At 40.1% G+C, this 20,100-nt stretch overlaps 1 protein-coding gene across 1 annotated transcript in view; it reads left to right on the plus strand.

Moving 5' to 3' along the window:
• Positions 1–20,100, plus strand: part of fancc (FA complementation group C) — a 49,283-nt gene that overhangs the window by 27,296 nt on the left and 1,887 nt on the right. The window contains exons 5-13 of the mRNA XM_038702612.1: positions 3,783–3,890; positions 3,996–4,060; positions 5,270–5,434; positions 5,585–5,744; positions 9,888–9,943; positions 10,183–10,282; positions 12,938–13,013; positions 16,780–16,888; positions 19,014–19,188. Of these exons, the coding sequence (XP_038558540.1) occupies positions 3,783–3,890; positions 3,996–4,060; positions 5,270–5,434; positions 5,585–5,744; positions 9,888–9,943; positions 10,183–10,282; positions 12,938–13,013; positions 16,780–16,888; positions 19,014–19,188 (1,014 nt within the window). The remainder of the gene's footprint in view (positions 1–3,782; positions 3,891–3,995; positions 4,061–5,269; positions 5,435–5,584; positions 5,745–9,887; positions 9,944–10,182; positions 10,283–12,937; positions 13,014–16,779; positions 16,889–19,013; positions 19,189–20,100) is intronic.

Consider the following 20,100-nt stretch of genomic DNA (forward strand, 5'->3'; position numbering starts at 1 on the left):
ATATATATAGTGTGTGTGTGTGTGTATATATACACACATACACACACGGTGCATTCCAACATAATAAATAAAACAAACATGACAACAAATTTTAAATATATAAAGATTTTGAGCAAAACTAAATTAAGGCTGTGAATATAAAAATAAATCATATATATAGTGTGTAGATTACTAAATCTGTAAAACAATAGATATGAAACAAAACAGTACAATAACGTATTGTTAGCAGGCGTGATATTGCATATTTGCAGTTGCAGCGGTTGTACGTACAGGTAGTGCAGTTGGAAATATATAGGTGAAACTCAAACAACATTCATCGTTAATAAACATTTTAAATATTTTTAGGTTCAGAGTGAGAAAGTGGTTAATTGTAGATGAATGCTTTAGGCACAACACTGGCAACCAGACTTTAAGGGTTCACTGGGTCCGCTCTTACTAAAATTGCATGCAGGGCACTACCGGATGAAGGCGTACAAAGAGCACAAGTACAATAAACTCATAACCAACTCTGCAGCTTCCCCTCATTCTCCTTCTCTTCTTCTCCAAAGGAACTTCCACTCCCCACAAATGACAGGAATGGCGGGAAGCACAAAAAAAACCTATTTACCGCAACTCATCCCGTCTGAGGGAGCAGGGCAGATGTATGGTTTTAGGCCAGAGATGGTCTGTCTCTGTGTCTCGCCCTGTGTCTGTGTTGTGTTGGACTGCCTGTCCTGGAATGCAGAATGCAGCCTGTTTTCTGTTAGCCCTGTCTGATCTTGCTCCCCAACATTGTTTTCTTGCTGCCTTCATAATAGACTGAGGGTCTGGCGCTAAGTGGCACCTAAATCCTGTGTATGTGTAAGTTTGTGTATGTGCTTGCATATGTTTATGAGTAATTGTGCAAAAAACATGTGTTTTACTGCTACTGTATGTACTATTTGTAGCCACTCTTTAAATTATGATAGTGTGCAGAGTATTTTGCCTTTTCTCCCTCATGTATTCCCCTCACCCCTTCCTGACTGCCTCTCTTTTCCACATCTAAGTTTTCTCACTGGGTTTCATGAATACTGGGTACAGCCACATAGCTGCAGGCTATGTCAGATAGTCATTAGCTCAGTTGGTCTTTTGTCTACATCCTGTACAAGCAGAGGGACCACACAGTGCTGCAGTAACATGGCGTGATCTTTAAGGAGATGACAGATAAGTAAAGCATGAGAGAGTGTAATATTAGAGGGCTGGAAGGTGGATGGTTTAATAGCTTAATCTTTGACATGTATCTTTACTGACTCAAATACGGTGAACCACAGGTTGGCCCCGGAGCCACTGTGGTTGCTTTATAGTTTTAAAACCTTTTGGATCCTTTATCCTTTTGGATGTTTTAATTTGGGAATGAAAGTGTGTTTGTGACAGTATTTCCCCTCTATCTCTCTGTTTTTCCTCTTGGGTGGCATCCCCCTTTTAGTAAATCTGAACTACTGAAATTATTATTTATATTTATTCCTTTAAGTTAAAGTATTATTTGGGGAAATATGATTGTTTCTCATCTCTTCACACACAAACAGAAACATAAAAATCACTATGTGTAGTTTAAGAGAGAGTTACCTGCTGTAACTATTTCTTGGCTACCAACAGCAGTAAGCACCAAGTTCCCGGCATCTTGTCATCACTGTGAGTAGATGCTGCAGAGATACTGGATGGACGGATAAACTGTTGCTCTTTAATAAACACTTACACTGTGTAACTTCCTCTAAAACCATTGTCTTAAAAAAGAAAAAAAAACAGGATTGAAAATTGCTATCACTCCTAAATCATTATAATATGCTAACTACTAACTAGTCAAAAACTAAATGTTTGATGTTCTCTGGTGCCGTTGAAGCTTTGTTTACATCACTGTTGTTTATACAAAAAAACAAAAACAAAACAGTGAAACTTGTATTTTGAGTCTTAATTAAGTGAGAAACACTACATTTTCCATTTATAAGTGAACCTCTTTAATTATGTTTGTCAAAGTACCACAAAATCATATGGTGAAAACATTATAGAGGGCCTTCAATTTAGGAAAACAAAACACTTTTTCGAGTGGCAAGACCACTGTTCCACCTAAACTAAATGTTTATTTAATGCACTCTATGTCAGTTCTCCAGGTTTGAGCACAATTGCTTATAAAGTCATTATTTTGCATTATCATCCCGACCTTTCTGTTTCCTTCATTTCATCGTACTTCTTTTTGTCTCTGCTGTTTTGACCGTCTGAGGCTATACTTGAGTCTTTCATTGGTTTTGGGAGAATTCAATCATGGCTTTGTAATTGTTGACAGGCACCCATCAAAACCAACCCAAGTCTTTTCCTTGCGCATTTTTCTACATCCTCTGTTTTAATTTTAGATTTATAGAGGGATAATTTCTGTGGCAGCAGCATGTCCAAGCCCCCAAAGCCAGCTCAGTTGCTCTTTTTTTTCTGTGAGAGACAAATGACTTTTGACCTAAAATATTTGCCATCCATCTATCCATTTGCCCTTCATCCCATTCCTCTGGTGACCACGGCCGTTTTTTCCTCACTCCGAATGCAGCCATCGCAGTGCGTTCCAGTCTCTCTCTCTCTGCCATTCCTTCTAACCAGCCTTCCTTCCCTCTCTTATCCCCTATCCCTCTGTGCCTCCATAGCAAGGGTGGGATAAGTGCGATTGGTTTTGTATGTACTCAGTGTGCAGGGTTTGTGGGCGCTCAGATGGTAGTGATTGGGGTTGTTTTGCGAGACTATGTGGAGGGTAAGCATCTTAGCGTGCTGTAGGGCCTGGCCAAAGAAACCACACAGCTCCACCAACAGCACTGCTCCTCTGCCTGGGATTTTGCTTTTTCAACTTTACTTTTTTTGTCCTCCTTTTATATTTATTTATTTTTCATTTATTTGACACATTATGTCTCTCTCAATCTCTTTCTCCCCTCATCTCTTGCTGGTCCCCTTTTATCTCCAGTTTGAAAGGGATTTGTACTTTTTTAGTCTACTTGTGTGTGGATGTTTCTGTGTTTTTGGTTCACTGGAGTTATAAAAACAGATGTGTGTTGAAGATGTGAGACCTTGGCTGTTTCTGTTGGATCACACTTTCCAACTTGTCCCAGTGAGTCAACTTATTGTGGTCAACTAGAAAGGACTGTTTCTAAACTCTAAATCAATCCCTAATTCAAAGTAATAGGTCTTTGGGTTTTCACCACACTTCTGAGTGAATACCGATGAACAAAACTCTTGCCAAACACTCAGTTTATTAATCATTCAACCACTGGATGCTGTAGGCATGTTTTGACATGAACGTCTGTTTCTCAGCCTTTATTTTTTTATTCAGTAACACTTTTTGCAGCAGAAACTGCCTAGAAAAAGTCGTAGTATGTAACATCGCAACTTACAGTACGAGTCTTGTGTCCACTCTCTTTGTTCCTTCATTCTAACTTTTTCACATATGAGAATCAGCTGATTTTATTAGCCTAGTTTTATCAGTGTATGATGAGGCCCCTTCTGAAAAATGCTTGTAAAACACCAAAGCCCTCTGTAACAAAAAATGCTCATTTCTGAAGTTGCTCATATGCTGTCCATACATTCTCACTTACTGGAATGCCTTTTCTCCACTCATGTGGTTCAAATGATGTGACGCCAGCAGAGTCATCCTATATTCCAGCAACTAATTAGCTTTGATGTTATGGATCTTGGGGTTCGGGCAGATTGTATTAAAGTCTCGTCCTCTGTTATAGATATACATATAAAGTGCCAATAATCTGCTGCACATTGTGTTGCCCGCCCTCCCACAGAAAGTGTTGAGTCAGCTTGCTACAGAAGAAGACGATGCTGCAGCGCAGGCATTAATGAAGCATATGGGTGTACCACCTGAAGAGTACCATCTCAAAGTCCTGAGAAAGGTACTGGCCCTTTATTGTTGTTTGCCTAATTCCTACCTGCGTTGACACATACTTTATGTAATAATGTCGACATATATGAAAATTGTGCTTGTTCCTGCATTTCAGATGGTGGCACTTCTGCAGGAAAACATTGGGAAGAGCTGCAGTTCTCTAGACGACATAAATCATGGGTACAGCACAGCATAAAACTAAGGCTGCAACTAACGATTATATCAATAATAGATGAATCTGCTGATTCTTTTCTGTATTAATTGCTTGGTCTATGAAATGTAGAGAAAGAAATTAGCATCACAGCTTCCCAGAGCTCAAAGTGATGTCTCCATACATCTTTTTATGGTCCAACTACAGACCAACACCCAAAGATATTACAATTACAGTGTTAAACAACACAGAAAGAAAATCCTCACGTTTAAAAAGCTGAAACCAGGCATTTTCCTTGCCCAGATTTAAACAATGAATCACTTAACAAAATAGTTGCTGATTAATTGACTAATTGTTGCTGCTCTAGTAGAAACTACTACCCACCATTATAGTTAGCATGCAGAATGTTACGTAATGTTGTCCACACACAAGTCTTGAAGGCATAATCAGTGGGATTTGTTGGTTGCTGTTTGTAAACACATGATTCAAAGTTGGCCCCCCCACCGCCTCCTCCCTCCCAGCAGCAGATTGAAGAGAGGGTGCGGCATCAGTGAGAACAAATCAGTGAATCAATAGGGCTGAAGAATTAATTGAAATTTTATCGAAATTGCAATACGGCCTACTGCAATTTTCAAATAACAGGAGGCGCAATATTTGTTAAAGGTGATATGTGTGTCATAAAACCTTTTTAAATTGAATACTGTCATGCTGCAGAGATGTCCTGGCCTACACATCATATTCTAGAGACTTATGAAAACATCTTTGTTCGATACAGATCCCGGCAAAAATCACAAAATAATGTAAATCATATCGCAATTGCAGTATCAGTCAAAATAATTTGTTTCAAAATTGTTTAAAAAACTAAATTGATGATGATCGGCAGTTATCTTGTCGCTATGTTTTTATAGTCCCAGCCTCACACCCTGCGTGGTGCCCAAAGGCTGACACCCAGAAATGTCCCGAACACAGCCAAATAATAAGAAGATATAGCCAGAGGGTAGGGTCTCAAAGATACAGACACCACCACACACTTCTAGTGGATCATAAGTGATGATTGAGAGGGATTAGCTTTGTATGAGTTTATATTTGTTTTAGGGGTAGGGATCCTACTCAGTTTAAATCATAAAAGAAATACACGAATAATACCTTTTTGTCTGGAAAGGAGCAAAGCACACACATCTTTGCAGGCCAGTGATGAGAAGTTCCATAGCTTTTTTTGTCTATATGTCTCTGTGCAGATGTTCATGTGACAGAATACTGGCCACATCAGAGGCTTGTGTCCCCCTGGTCACTTGTCCAGAGGCTGCTCCTCTCATTGGTGCGCTGTTGCAGCAGCCAGTGACTTGTGTCAGGGCAACACTTAATGAAGACTTCCTGGATACTCTGAGCTCTGCCTACTCCAGGTAGGGTAACACACAGGTGCCGAGTTCCTGTTAATGTAACATGTTTTCAGAAGGCTTTTCTATTAAGTTGTCCAAACGTAATCATTTTTGTATCCGAAATATATCTCATATCGTGATGCAATGTGATTGTTTGTTTTGGGGGTTTTTTAGCCAATGCTTAAAGTCACTGGAGGAGGAAGCAGTAGTCTCGCTGTGGTATCACAACCTGTCCAGCCTGGAAGAAGCAGTGCTCAGTCTGCTGGAGTGTGTTTTCACCGACACAGGGTCAACACCACAGAAGCTAGAGCAGCAATTGGCGCAGTCACTGCTGGTGGGTAATTTCTTGTTATGAGGACTGAAATCACTACTTTAAAATAAGTCATGGAATTCTGTGACAGATATTATCAGGTTTGCCAAAAATATGTGTTCTGTCCTTATTGAAGGCTGCAACTAACAATTATTTTTATTATCATTTGATTTTATTATCTGCATAATCAGCAGATTTTCTCGATTAATGTTATAATCTATGAATGTGAAAAAATTGTGAAAATGTGCCCATCACAATTCCTCTGAGCCTAAGGTGACATCTTTGAATTGTTTGTCCAACCAACAGGCCAAAACCCAAAGATATTTAGTTTATCATGTATTTAAAAAAGAAAACAAGAGTAAATGTTCACATTTGAGAAGCTGGAACCTGTGATGTTTGGCATTTTTGCTTGAAATTAGCTTTTTTCAATTGATGTCAAGGCAATAAATTACCTATATGTTTTAACTCATTACAAACAACTAAGTAATGTATGCGATGTGTGGAAACCACACTGAAGTAATCCTTGACGGCCATGCCGAAAGGCCAAAGTAAACTGTACTGTACTGTATTTGGAGCGCTGATTGTGATCAGATCGTAAGAGCACATATAAAGTGTATGGAATGTATCCACTAATATCCACAAACATCTGCTTATGATACTGTTGCGTAACTAATGATGGCCTTGTTTTTTATCTTCACAGTTAGAGTTGGAGAGAAATGTGTAGAATCTTGTGCCATTGCACTGTGGCATTTTATGCAGTTTCACTGTTGCGTGAATTGGCATCATTTAAGACTGTTGATAAATTGGTGACATATTGCTGCTGTTAGATGGTTTTGTTATGTACATAGTTTGACTCATCTGCCCTGAATTATAGTCTTGCATCATAAATCACTGCACATTCCATGTGTTAAGACTTTGAACTGCTTTGTAAACTGTGAAACCAAACAGTTTGAATGTAAGGCCTGCTTATTTTTATTATGAGGTATGGAGTTGTGATGTTTTCATATGTTTCATAGTTTTTTTGGTGGATCTTTATTGACTGTTTTTGTCTGGCTAACTTACACCATTTGGCCTTGATCTGCATGCATCTCACATCATTTGGCAAGCTCTGCATGCATCTCACATCATTTGGCTTGTGCTACACGGCATTTACTGTGCTGGGTAAGTACTGAACTCTCTGTCACTTGAGTCCTTGGCCACGCCTCACTTCATTTAACTTAGGATCCATCCCAGATCAAAAGTCAGAAGTGATTTTTGATTTATCGATTGTTATGACTAGCTGATTTCGTCATTACTACAGTGGGGTCAGAAAGGACAAGTAGTGATTTGTGTTCTTTTCTGTTGACCACCAGGACAACTTGGAATGTTTGAAAAATGTGCGCAGCTGCAAGGATAAAAATAAAATGTGAATGTGTCACAAAAACTAGACAATTCAAGAAAACCCAGACAAAACAATGCAAGAATGTTTCCAAAATCTTAACCTACGGTACCTCTTGTCTTGAGTAATTATTCGCTGAGTAGTCATGACATAAAAAATAGAGTGGAGGGGAGTAGATTAATCTATGTGGACATGTTTTCTACAAGTTGTTTATGCCAAACGTCTGTGCCCAGCAATACAATACCTTGTGTGTGCACGTTATGAAAGGCATCCTGTTTACCTAGATTACTGATTGCATTGCCTTTGGTGGCCATAAATGTCAGCTGAACACTGGTGGGAAACAAGAATTTACCTGCCATTTTGCCTCATGTTAACCTAGGTAAAGTTTGTCAGTTGTGTCACTCCAGTTTTCTCCGAGTGATGGTCCACTTGAGCTGTGTACGTTAAGAGGCGAGCAATGCGCACTATTTCAGTTTAGAACTGTTCTTAAAAATTACAATAGATTGGAACACTGGTCATGTATATGCGTTACCTACACTATATGTTAATTAAGAAAGATTAGAGAGAGGAGGTCTGTAAACAGTTTGACTGTGTGTGTGTGTGTGTGTGTGTGTGTGTGTGTGGCAATCATTGACTGTTAACTTCTCTCTCCCGTCATGGATCTCTTTGTTTACCCTCTCATCCATCTCTGAATGACCTGTGTTTTTATCACCTTGCTAGTTCACACGCACATGCATGCATGCAAACCCTCACACACACATGCCTCCAGTCGCCGTGCTTTGTTTATGATATTGCATCTGGTATAGCGTGTCTGTCGTTGAGAGGGTGGGAGACATACGTTTAGGTTTCACTTTTTTTTGGACGTCAGATGTGCGTTTCACACGCGTCTTTGTTGGCGTACATGTGTGCAAGAGGGGGAAAAAAAACGAGAGGCGTCTGAGCCAACTGACTTGTCGCTCTCTCCTTTCACTCACTTGTTTAAACTGCAATCAAAAATGGGAAACATGAAATTAGGCCCACATTCCTCATTTTGGCTTGGCCCCCACCCCCCTGTGATCCAGTGAGAGACACAGGCCCAATAACAATAAACACTCACTTCCTGGGCCTTACTGCCAAAAACAGGATGTTTGTTGCATGCTGTAATTGACCCTCCTTGAAGTGTTAGTGGTGGTAAGGTATGGAGGATGACGTTGGGGGAACCATGACAGTTGGCACATATACATGCATGCACGCTGGCATGCAACCCACATATGGAGAATCACACTGATACATAAACTGTATGCCAACGTATTGTGGATGCCCCTGCAAACAGTTACAGGTAGACCCTGTTTTCTGTGATTAATGCTATATTTCTGGCCTGAGAGGACAAAAAGGAAACGGACATGTCAAAGCTGAGGGTGAAAGCATTTAGTTTGTATGTTTGAACAATGTAATGACACCATATCAACACTGGGTGAGTCTGTTTGTCCTTACCGACCTTACTGAGAATGTATTTGATGTGTTATTCTGGCACAATTCCATGGAACCGGGTTGTAGGTTATTGGCACATGTTGGTGTATTATAATCATTGTAATATATTATTTACTACATTTGTAATTAATGACAAAAACGGCAAGTTTTGAATTGGCTGTGAGTAAATCAAATTAAAATAAAGCTTGCCCATAACTGATTCCATTTTATTATCTCTACTTCTGTATTACACTGCAGGATTTAGGCCTGTGAGATAGACTACATGTGCTCCCCCTATAGTGAAGTGTATGCCCCTATATAACAGTGTGTGGGGGTGTGAGGGAGAATAATTAGGCACTAGAAGATATATAAACATGGAGAGGGAGGCAGATATGAACAGTACAGCTGTTAAATGTTTGCGCTGGGGCGTTTTAGAATGTGTTAAATCTAAAACACATGATGAGTGTGCATTAGGCAGAGATGAGAGAGTAAGTGTGTGTGAGTGTGTGAGGGAAGGACTGACAGAGTGGTAAACTGAGTGGTTAATGGGGAGAGAGTGAGAACAGGGAGGAACCATAGACTGTATTACTAGGATCCTATGGTAGGGAGGCTTGTAGACGATGCAACAGTGACACCCAGTGGTGAGTATTTGGGAGTTGATAGTAATGTATTCTTGAATTAGTTAAAAGAGAAGCAGATAGGCCTCATCGTATAGTTATCTTGAACTATTTTCTGTGCTCTCTGGATTGTAGGCTGCGGGTCACCTGCTGCCCCCGTGTTCCTGCTCGACACCCTCTGCTGCAACGACTATTGTTACTAGTCCTATTGTTATTATTGTTATTATAATCATTAACATTACGACTGTTATCATTAACACTACTATAAATATCTGTACCATTTTTCATTTAGTCTATAGCAACATCACCTTTACTGTCTGTACCTCTGTGTGTATATTGTCTAGGCTGCCTCCCTCCCCTCTCTCTCCTTCCATCCCTCTCTTTTCTCTCTGTTCCTCTCTTGCCCTCTCTCTCCTTCACCCCAACCGGTCGAGGCAGATGGCCGCCCACCCTGAGCCATGGTTCTGCTCGAGGTTTCTGCCTCTTAAAAGGAAGTTTTTCCTTGCCTCTGTCGCCTAGTGCTTGCTCTTGGTGGGAACTGTTGGGCTTCTTTAAATATCATCACAGAGTACGGTCTAGACCTGCTCTTTTATGAAAAGCGCTGTGAGATAACTGTTGTTGTGATTTGGCGCTATATAAATAAAATTGAATTGAATTGAATAGGCGTAAGATTTCAGTGTCTGGTTTTACAGACTTTTTAAACTGTGTTTTTGTGTGTTGCAGCCTAAAGCCTGTGCTCAGCACTACTCCATATTCTTGGTTGTTAACGACATCTTCAGGTGAGAGCGGTTTTGTCCTTTTGAGGTTGACGTGATGCTCATGAGTGTTATGTTTTTGGTTGTTGTAATATATTTGGACCTGTGGAAATTGTGGATGTGCTGCAGTAGGGTACAATACATATAACTCTCTCTGTGTGTGTGTGTGTGTGTGTGTGTGTGTGTGTGTGTGTGTGTGTGTGTGTGTGTGTGTGTGTGTGTGTGTGTGTGTGTGTGTGTGTGTGTGTGTGTGTGTGTGTCAGGTCCATCCTTAAGCAAGCTGAAGGGAAGGAGTCTGTTAAGTATCTTATCCGAACCTTTACCAACTGCTTCCTCAGGAAACTGGCACTGCGGAAGCATCAGGTAGGCCTTGACTTAACAAAAGATCCAACAACCTGACATTAATATTTGTTTTTTTTAGGGCTGCAACTAAATATTATTTTCATTAAAATAAAATAATCTCATAAGGCAACACTTCCTCTCATAACAATTCTAATACCTAATCTCTATCATGCACTTCCTGTGCTCACCTTCTCATTACAATTTTCTTGTATTGATAGCACTATTTGTCAACTCCTCGTTTACCCCATTGATGCTGTACACAATATTAGCTCTAACTATTATTTATTGAGGCTCTTACTAGTATCTATTATCAATGTAAAATGCAAATCTTGGCTTGAACATGGATTTTTTTCCATTTTGCTTGACATATGCATTTGCTTTATTGTTGCAGACATTTTATGTCAATTGACTAATTAATTAATCAACTGATCTTTACAGCTCTACTTTTAAAAAAGGAGTCACTTAAATCAACAACAAGGCAATTCAAAGTGCTTTACATAAAATATAATAGCATTATAATATTATTTAAAAAAAGACATTGATATACAATTTTAAAAGGGTGAAATAGAAAATTAAAACAGGATTAAAGAGGACAGTAAAAGTTACAGTGCAGTGTACAATATTAATCTGCAGCCTTATATTTGATGTAATTAAAAAGCATTGGTAAAAAGAAAAGTCTTAAGTCTTGATGTAAAAGAACAGAGAGTTTCAGCACACCTGCAGTTTTGTGGGAATTTGTTCCTGGTAAATGGAGCATAAAACTGAACGCTGCTTCTCCATGTTTAGTTTTGACCCTGGGGACAGAAAGCAGACCTGTCCCAGACGACCTGAGAGGTCTAGATGGTTTATAATGAAGCAAAAATAAATGTATTTTGGCCCTAAACCATCCAGTGCTTTATAAACCAAACGCAGTATTTTGAAATCAATTCTTTGGCAGACAGAAGCCAGTGTAAAGACCTCAGAACTGGAGTGATGTGATCCACTTTTTTGGTCTTAGTGAGGACTCCAGCAGCAGCGTTCTGAATTAGCTGCAGCTAGTCGAGTCGACTGAAGACAAATGCATGGAGAAGTTTTTCCAGGTCCTGCTGAGACAGTCCTTTAATCCTTGAAAGTTTCTTCAGGTGATAGCAGGCTGACTTTGCAATTGTCTTAATGTGGTTGCTTAAATTCAGGTCTGAGTCCATGACTACACCAAGATTTCTGGCTTGGTTTGCGGTTTTTAACATTATTGATTGAAGCTGATCATTGACTTTTAATTGTTCTTTCTTGGCACCAAAAACAATGACTTGAGTTTTATCTTTGTTTAATTGAAGAAAATTCAGTTCAATTAAAAAAAGGGTAGGGTTGCTTTTCACCATAGGGTTTTCACGTATAAACAGTTATCGGTAAAAATTACCCCATTTTTTTTGGTTGAACAAACACTTTCACAATAAATCATGTCCTGACAAAACATGAAGCCTTTTTTTAATGATAGAATGTGTTAAATGTCTTTTGAAGATAAATAAAAAGATGTGCACCCGCAGGTGAAATTCAGACACCGTAATACCGTAGGATAAGCAAATGTACATGGAATGATAACCATCAATTTTCATACCATGGTATACTGTGAAACTGCTATACTGCAAAATTTACAAAGGTTTCTTGTCACCATTCTTTACCACACTGTGTTTTTGGCTACATTATAATGAAAACCAAATTATTTAAGTCCAGTATGCTTACAAACAGCATATGCTACAGGTTTTATCGTAGTACTGAAAATGACCTATATTCAATTTTAGTACTCAGTGCCACAGAAGACGGTAATATCGCCTGCTGTAACACATTGAAAAGTTAACAACAGATCTCCAATTATCCTTATCCACCATCTTTGCTGGAAATAAAAGGATGGTTACTTTAATGCCTCCGGCTTGGATGCGTGCACACAGGGTGATGAACAATTACCACACCTCTACAGGCAAATTCACTTACCATTTGATGAATCCTCCACATCATTATCACTTGATCTCCTGCCGGGAGCTCTCTTCTTACACGCTACAAACACCGCGGTTCACACCTCTGCCTCGTAGACAATAAATGCAAATCGCTTTTAAATCACCAGTTTGCAGGTAATAACTTTGTACAAATAAAACACCTGCAATGTGTGGAAACCACACTGAGCTGTTACTCCATGTGTCACTATGTACTTTTCAACTTTTGCTACAACTCTCAGCATCCACAAATTCTCTCAAGATACACACGAGACTGTTGTTGTAAATGGGACCTCCATCAACAGTATTCAACACATCCTCTGTGACTGTAGGGAATTATCTGGCACTCACATGTCAGCCATTATTGTAGAAAGTCCAGGAAACAGATTTGTTGCGATGTAGGTGTGATGTGCTTACCTGCTACACGGTTTTGTGAATATAGCTTTACTCCTTTCACATCTATAAACCAGTAGATGGCAGTGTTAGTGTATTTACAGCAGACTCCGTTTTAATGGCTGTAGTCACACTGCACTAAACGCTACATATTACACGCTACATTACACATTAGCACCTACTGTATCACCGTTACACAGCCTCCCATTCAAAATGTCATTTTTCAGGCTTTCAGAGCACAATGATGTATGAGTTCAAGGTAAGAATGATTTACATTTATGAAGCTCAGCAAAATGTGTGCTTTGTGTTGTTTCAGACGAGTGTATCTTTGAAGGCCTTGTTCCCACAGTCACCTCAGAATCTGCTGGTTCCTCTCTTGACCCTGCCGTCAGGTCAGTGCGCAAACACACACTCATTCGTGTGTGTGCGCTTCTGGATAATTCACTCTTCACTCAATGCACAAAACCCTGTATTGTGAGAAAACGTCTGTTCAGATATTCTTTAACTGTGTGTCAACAGAGATTTCCTGCTGCAGAGTGAATGGACTCTTGTGTGGCTTAGTATTGCTAATCAATTACAGTTAGTTAACATCTCCATTAAGTGTTTTATGTCAAATATAAATGTTGACATACTGTATGGTACGGAAGTTAGCTTATATATTCACAAATTGTCACTACTCATAAAATCGATACAGAACTTTAATAAGTTGCCTGTTTTGTAGAAGCTACACTAGGGCTGTCGCGGTAAGTAACTTCCCCCGCGGTAAAAAGTTGGGGCTCAACATCGCTGTATGCGGTCTTATCGCATCTTTAATCAATGAAGTACTTTGGTGCCATATAGCATAGTAAGAGTGTCTGTGGATCTCACCTCACTGCACAGCGAGCCCCTAACAGCAGCTTTATGGTCGCAGCGAGCTAGCTGCTGGGTGCTAGTCAACAATTTTTTGTAGTTTGACCGTGTCTTTTTCACACGTAGAAGTTAGCTATATCGTTACCTTCAGGGCATGTCTATCAAGTACATTTACATAACGCAGCAACTCACGCACACACCAACACACAACCGGTGTGGAGCAGAATGGGCTGTCCGCAACTAACCACTGCGCTGTAGCAACGTTTATAAATAAATTTCCGCAACATGAAAAACAGCTGCAGGCATCCGACACACTACGCTCGCTCGTTAGTGAGCTTCAAATTAGACTTAATGTTCACAGTTTCTCTCGAATGTCCCCCGGGATTACAACGTTAGTCCAACATCGCCGAGCCTGCTAGTCACATTAGCCGCGCAATATGCTAACGCCAAGTTAGCCAACCTTTAAAATAAGCAGTAAAACACAAAACCAAGTTTGGCCAAGTCAGTTCACGTAACGTTACAGCTCATGGCGGCCGGTCCTTGAATCGTTATAGTTGTGGAACTTTTGAAGTACTAATTTATTAATTTAACACCTGGTACGAACATTGCGGTTGTTGATGTTAGAGCTCTTTAAAGAGAGAGTCGCGTCAGCGGGGGTCCAAAATGCTTGATCGTCACGTGGTTCATGGAGACCGCAGATGGTGCCCGGAAGTTCTAGGCGGGCAATTGAAAATGAGTGAGAGAAACAACAAAACAGCGATTTATGGTAATTTATACAATAAATGCGTTGATTTACAATATTTGTACAGCACATTGACACATGTATTTAGTTACATTACTATTTTTTTTTTAAAAGGAGGAAATATATTTTTGACGGCTACAATCACCTACATTGTTGACATTTTTGGCTAAAACTTAATGTCTCCTAATTTAGTTGGGGAAATCCACTCACATGCTTTAATGCACATGTGAACATGATTCAGTTGAGCTAATAATATATAATCTAATATTTTTACACGTCTTACCTTATAAACGTGCATCCCAAATAGCATTTTCCATTGCAGCTGCTCTGCGCTGCTAGCATTTGATGCAGACTTCCGGGAACTATTTTGATGCTCCATGATCCGCCATTCTTGTGAAAAACTAGTCCATTGGAGTGAACAGAGATTACGTGACTCTCTCTTTAAAGGGCTCTGGTTGCGGTGCTTGCCATCCTCCACCGGTAGGCTTGACCCAATAGCGCGGTATTTCAATTTTACGGTTATTGCGATAGCCCTAACTACATTTATTGTGAATAAGTGAAACTATTGATCATCTTACACAAACACACACACACTTTTGTTGTTCTTATTAATAAGAACCTGAATAATTTATACTGAATATGTATTACCAGTGTTTATGTATGGGAATCTTTACTATTGTAGGGGTGCGCAGTAGGTGAGTGCAGGGGCACAGCGGAGCAGTGCTTATCAGTGTGTGCCCAGACTGGCCTGTAGGCAGGAATGATTTACATGAATGAGGCCATTTAGGGACACATTGGAGGTCCGCCAGAACTCTTGAGTTAATTATTACTGTGTGGGTGTGTGGGTGTGTGTGCGTGCGTGCTAGCGTGCGTGTGTGTGTGTGTGTGTGGGGGGGGGTGAAGGGCAATTTTTCATCAGTGACAATGGAAATGGTACTGTGAAAAATAGAAGATTTGAGGTTTTATCATGATTTGTGCTTCCTCTGACGATGTAATAAATTAGGACTTAGCATTGCATTGTTAAAACATAGCTGGGGGGTGGAAAACCCAGATCAAGATATATTGATATATATATATTTGAAATATTTGTTAAAGTTTGTTTGTCAACCTTATGTCTCAGTTCTTTGGGGTTTTTTGTGCTAAATGTGGTTTCAGGTAGGAAACGTTTTGACAGAACAATGTGGCGTGTGACAAACACCACTCTGGCCCTTTTAAGCAGTTAAAAATAATAGCTGGAAAACAGGAAAAAGTAATTGCAAGTAATAACAGTAGATGGTCCAGTCCTGCTTGGAAAATACTTGTGCATGATATTTGGAAAGTTGTCCATTAAACTTGTTTCACATGCAAACAAAATCCACCTGTCAACACTTTGTATCTTAGTTGTTTAATATGTAAAGAAACCAAAGTGTGAAATAAAGCTGAAACAAGCTCCCCCCCCCCCCACTTCTATGTGAATGCGAATAGTTACTGATTTTCCTAGTCTTCTGTGATACTTTGGGCTCTGGGAAACTAACTGATGGGCATTATTTTTATATTTTGACATTTTATTGACCAAACAATCCATTGATTAATCAAGAAAATAGCTGGCAAATTAATTAACCAATAATGAAAATAATTGCTCTTGTCTAAAAACAACATGCTTGGTGTTATGGGAAGTGACATGCAAAAGGAACTTACAGCAGCAGATCGTGCTTTCTTCCATTCGCAATCGGAAGATGTCCAGCAGTGCCATCAGCTCAGGAGGGGCAAAAAACAGTGGAACCCTAGTACATCCATCCACTGTCCGGAGAAGTTTGGTTAGAAGTGGCCTTCATGGAAGACTTGCTGCCAAAAAGCCATACATCTGACATGGAAACCAGGCCAAGTGACACAGCTATGCACAAAAACACAGGAACTGGGGTGCAGAAAAATGGCAGCAGGTGCTCTGGACTAACAAGTCAAAATTTTAACTATTTGGCTGCAGCAGAAGGCAGTTTGTTTGCCAAAAGGCTGGAGAGCAGTACTTGTTCATCATGCAATACCATCAGGGAGGCGTCTGACTGACCAAATTTATTTTGTAGCATGACAATGACCCCAAACATACAGCGAAATGCATTAAGAACTATCTTTAGCATGAAGAAGAACAAAGGGTCCTGGAAGTGATGGTATGGCCCCCACAGAGCCCTCATCTCAACATCGAGTCTGTCTTGCAACTGAGGCTGCCTAAATCCACAGATTGACTGTGGGTATTTCTCCAAGATTTTTGGGCCAATCAGCTGAGTTCCTTCAAAAACTATGTGCAAGTGTACCTAGAAGTCTTGATGCTATTTTGAAGGCCAAGGGTGATCACACCAAATATTGATTTGATTAAAATTTTTATTCTGTTCACTCACTTTGCATTTTGTTAATTGATAAATATAATTTATTACAAGCATTCTTACTTTTTCATACCTGCCTAAAACATTTGCACAGTTCTGTATTTCCCATAATAATGAAGTATTTCTTTACAATTTTATGAATACTAATTGATTGTAAAAAGTACAATAATGTGCTACAAGTAATCCTTACATGTGAATCTGTCCTTGCAGAGATGCCTCAGGAAGCTTGGAGACATCATCTGAACTGGCTCAGTGGCTCATTACAGAGACTGACAGAGGAGGAAGAGGAGGGAGAAGGAGACGGCAGCAGTAGCACCAGGTTAGAGAGAGAGAGAGGCTCGCAGAGAGAATGTGTTAATGTGTGTCTGCTTCCACAACCCTACTGAATGCCTGTGTGGTGTTCTTATTTCCATTAGCTGCTGTTGAGGGGGTGGTTAGTCAGATATATCCCCTTGCATTACAATAGAGAGGTCTTGGTGCACTGCGTTCTCCTCCAAGCGCTCATTAGAGGCTATTAGTTTGGGAAGCTGTGGAGAAAACAAGTGAAGAATGCAGAAGAAGAACCAGAGACGCAGGGAGAAAGTATAGGAAAAGATACCATATTAGCATGAATTAGAGAAATAAAGGGAGTGAGTAGCCTTGGTTGGGTGGATTTAGAGAAAAATGGGGATGCAGATAAAAAGCAGAAGGCAGTAGATGTCCTAGGGATGGAGACGGCTGACTTTGACACCCTCCAGCTGCGTTTTTTAACGGGGCCCATTATCCCCACCACCGCTCCATTCTGGAGCTCCATGCAGAATTCCCAAAACATGGTTGGGAGCCAGCGGTGGGAAAGTAGTGTGTTGTGTTGCTCTGAGCGAAGATGCAGCTGCCTGGGCCCTACAGAGGGGATGCTGCTGTTCGTATTTGAGAGCCAAGGGGAAAGAGGGGAGATGAGGAAGAGAGCTCTAATGATGGTATTAGGGAAATTTGAGAGAGTGATCCTTATGACTCTTTTAACTTCAAGTCAGAGTCTCGTTGTTGCAGCTGTGTGTCTGTGTTTCACTCTGGTGCAGCTCTCAGAGCACAGTGCCTTAGTCTATCTTGCAATCTTGCATACATCGCACGTTCTCTCCTCTCTGTCTCCCTTTATTCTTTTACGGCTACGACGAGCAGTTATTTTCATTATTGATTAATCTGCTTATGAATTGTCTGTAAATAGTCAATACATTTTTTATTTTTTGAAACAGTTTTCCAGAGCCCAAGGGGACATGATTTGATTTTTACGACCAAAAGTCCAAAGATATTCTGTTTATTTGGAAATAGAAAATCTTTACATTTGCAAAGCTGGAACCAGACGAACAATGCGCTCAACCAAAGAGCAAACAAGGAGAGACCTGGAGTGCGTATAACCAGAATCTGATTTCCCCTTTATTTTCAGTTTTTAATTTCAGCACAGGGAAATGGAATGCACAGACAAATGACCAGGACACATTTGGCATTTTCACTTGAAAAACTTGAAAGACTTACCAGTTGTTACCTTGACTAGTCATCTTAAGCTCTAGTCACATATTTCCGTTTGCTATCCCACTTCCTGTGTTGTGCCATTCCTTATTCTTCTCTGGCAGGCTGCGTTGAACCTGTCTTGATTTAATGTGGATTTTGTAGATTAAGATGTTATTTAAGGGATATGAAAACATAAACATTGTTATGTGATGAATTATCACCAGTTGAAAGAGCCAATCCCAGCAGGCCCTCAGTGTCATGTCACCACTGGGAACAAATGAGATTCAGTGTCTGTCTTTGTCTCTCTTTGATCATTGATTGTTCCTGCCAGTAGGGGCGGGACTAATATTACTGGCAGCCACTCAGAATTGTTCCTCATTAATAAAACTATTATGATGTAAATGGCCCCAGACAGCCCATTATTAGAGGGTTTGTGTGGCACACCGGAAACCAAATTGTTTTATGAAAATCTTGGTGATAAAAGAAAAAGCAGTAGTCATGTCAGTTTGTTTATTTAAATTATAGTTTTATTTTTAATAATTTTAATTATTATTGTAAATTCTAGGGCAGACAATTAAGCAATTGCAATTGCTGTTTTACAACAGCAGTTTGGGGCATGTATTGGCAAAGGACAAATTTATACATATTCACACACATACCTTGGAAAACTGAGGCTGGGATGGGTTAAGTGCCCGCTATTTAGGGACTTTAATTGGACCACCCAAATAATCTTCATTTATAGATCTTTAAAGATGTTTATAGCACTACTAGCCTTATAGACTTATATCAACACTTGTGTAATGCTTTTTTGTAACTGACCATTACGAACTTGGAAATTGAAAATTGGGGAAAAAAGATAACCGCTTTGACAAAAAGTGTAATTTGTCCCATGATGCTCAATGGAAGAAAGTGTTGCAGCAGCTCCCTCCTGTAGCATTGTTTTTCCTCATGTTCTGTAGGGGGCTCCACAGAGTGTTCGAGGCCTGGTTCCTGCTGGTCCAGTGTGGCCACTGGATGCAGGTGGCTGTCCAGCTGCTGGTGACAGCAGGGCCTGAGGACTGCGGACCCCTACTTTGGCTGCTGACCTTCTACCACCACCCCACCAACAGGGGGCACCACAGAGCACTGCAGCTGGTAAGGTTTTCTCTGGAAAGAGAAATTATTTTCATTTAGCTAGGGATGGCATTGTGTCAGTCCATCACTTTGGTGCAAACTGAAATATCTCTATATATATCATTAACGACTACTAGATGAATTGCCATGAAATTTGTGGGACCCACATGATAAACCCTAATGACCTTCGTCATCCCCGGAGTTGTACAAATACAAAATCTGACATTCCCATCAGCCCCAGCTGTTATTTGTGCTAGCACTAATCACCAAATGTTACCCAATTCTAACTAAGATGGTTTACATGGTAAACATTATACCTGCTAAACATCAACATGTTAGCATTGTCATTTTGAGTGTGTTAGCATGCTGGCATTAGCATTTAGCCTAAAGCGTAAATTTTCCACCAAGATTTGTTGCTGCTCTTGTATTAGCAACAATGCTGAACTGCAGCTAAATTATAAAGAACAGCACTGTTTTGAAGTTCTGAGGTTAGTTTGATATGACTGTAGAAGGAAGTAGTGTGGCTATAATCTCAGATGGTTTGTCTTTAGCGTGTGCAGTACATTAACTCAACAACATAACAATGTGAATGGTCTGTTATTTGCTTTTGGCAGGTGCGTCATCGTTGGAAGCCATAAAACAAATACAAAGAAGAATAACACATTAAAGAATAAATTATGGATGACCCTTTATATGAGAGGGAGAGAATGAGACAGTGGCGAAGAGAGAGATACAGATGAGGGAGGGGAGCCGGGTGAAAAGGGTGATGTAGTATTGATTTCCCAGTGAGTGTCTGGCCAGCTGGCCAGAGTTTCGTCTCTCTGTCTCCTGTGTGTCCGCCTCCTCTCATAACCCTGGGAGACTCGCTGTCGTCGCTGCCATTACGACCTTACGTTCAACTCACACGGGGTTGTCTTTGTTCATCATTTGTGA

Source organism: Micropterus salmoides, unplaced genomic scaffold, assembly GCF_014851395.1.
Source record: "Micropterus salmoides isolate LMB-PRFRI ecotype aquatic unplaced genomic scaffold, ASM1485139v1 Ms_hic_scaffold_7, whole genome shotgun sequence".
Classification (NCBI taxonomy): Eukaryota; Metazoa; Chordata; class Actinopteri; order Centrarchiformes; family Centrarchidae; genus Micropterus; species Micropterus salmoides.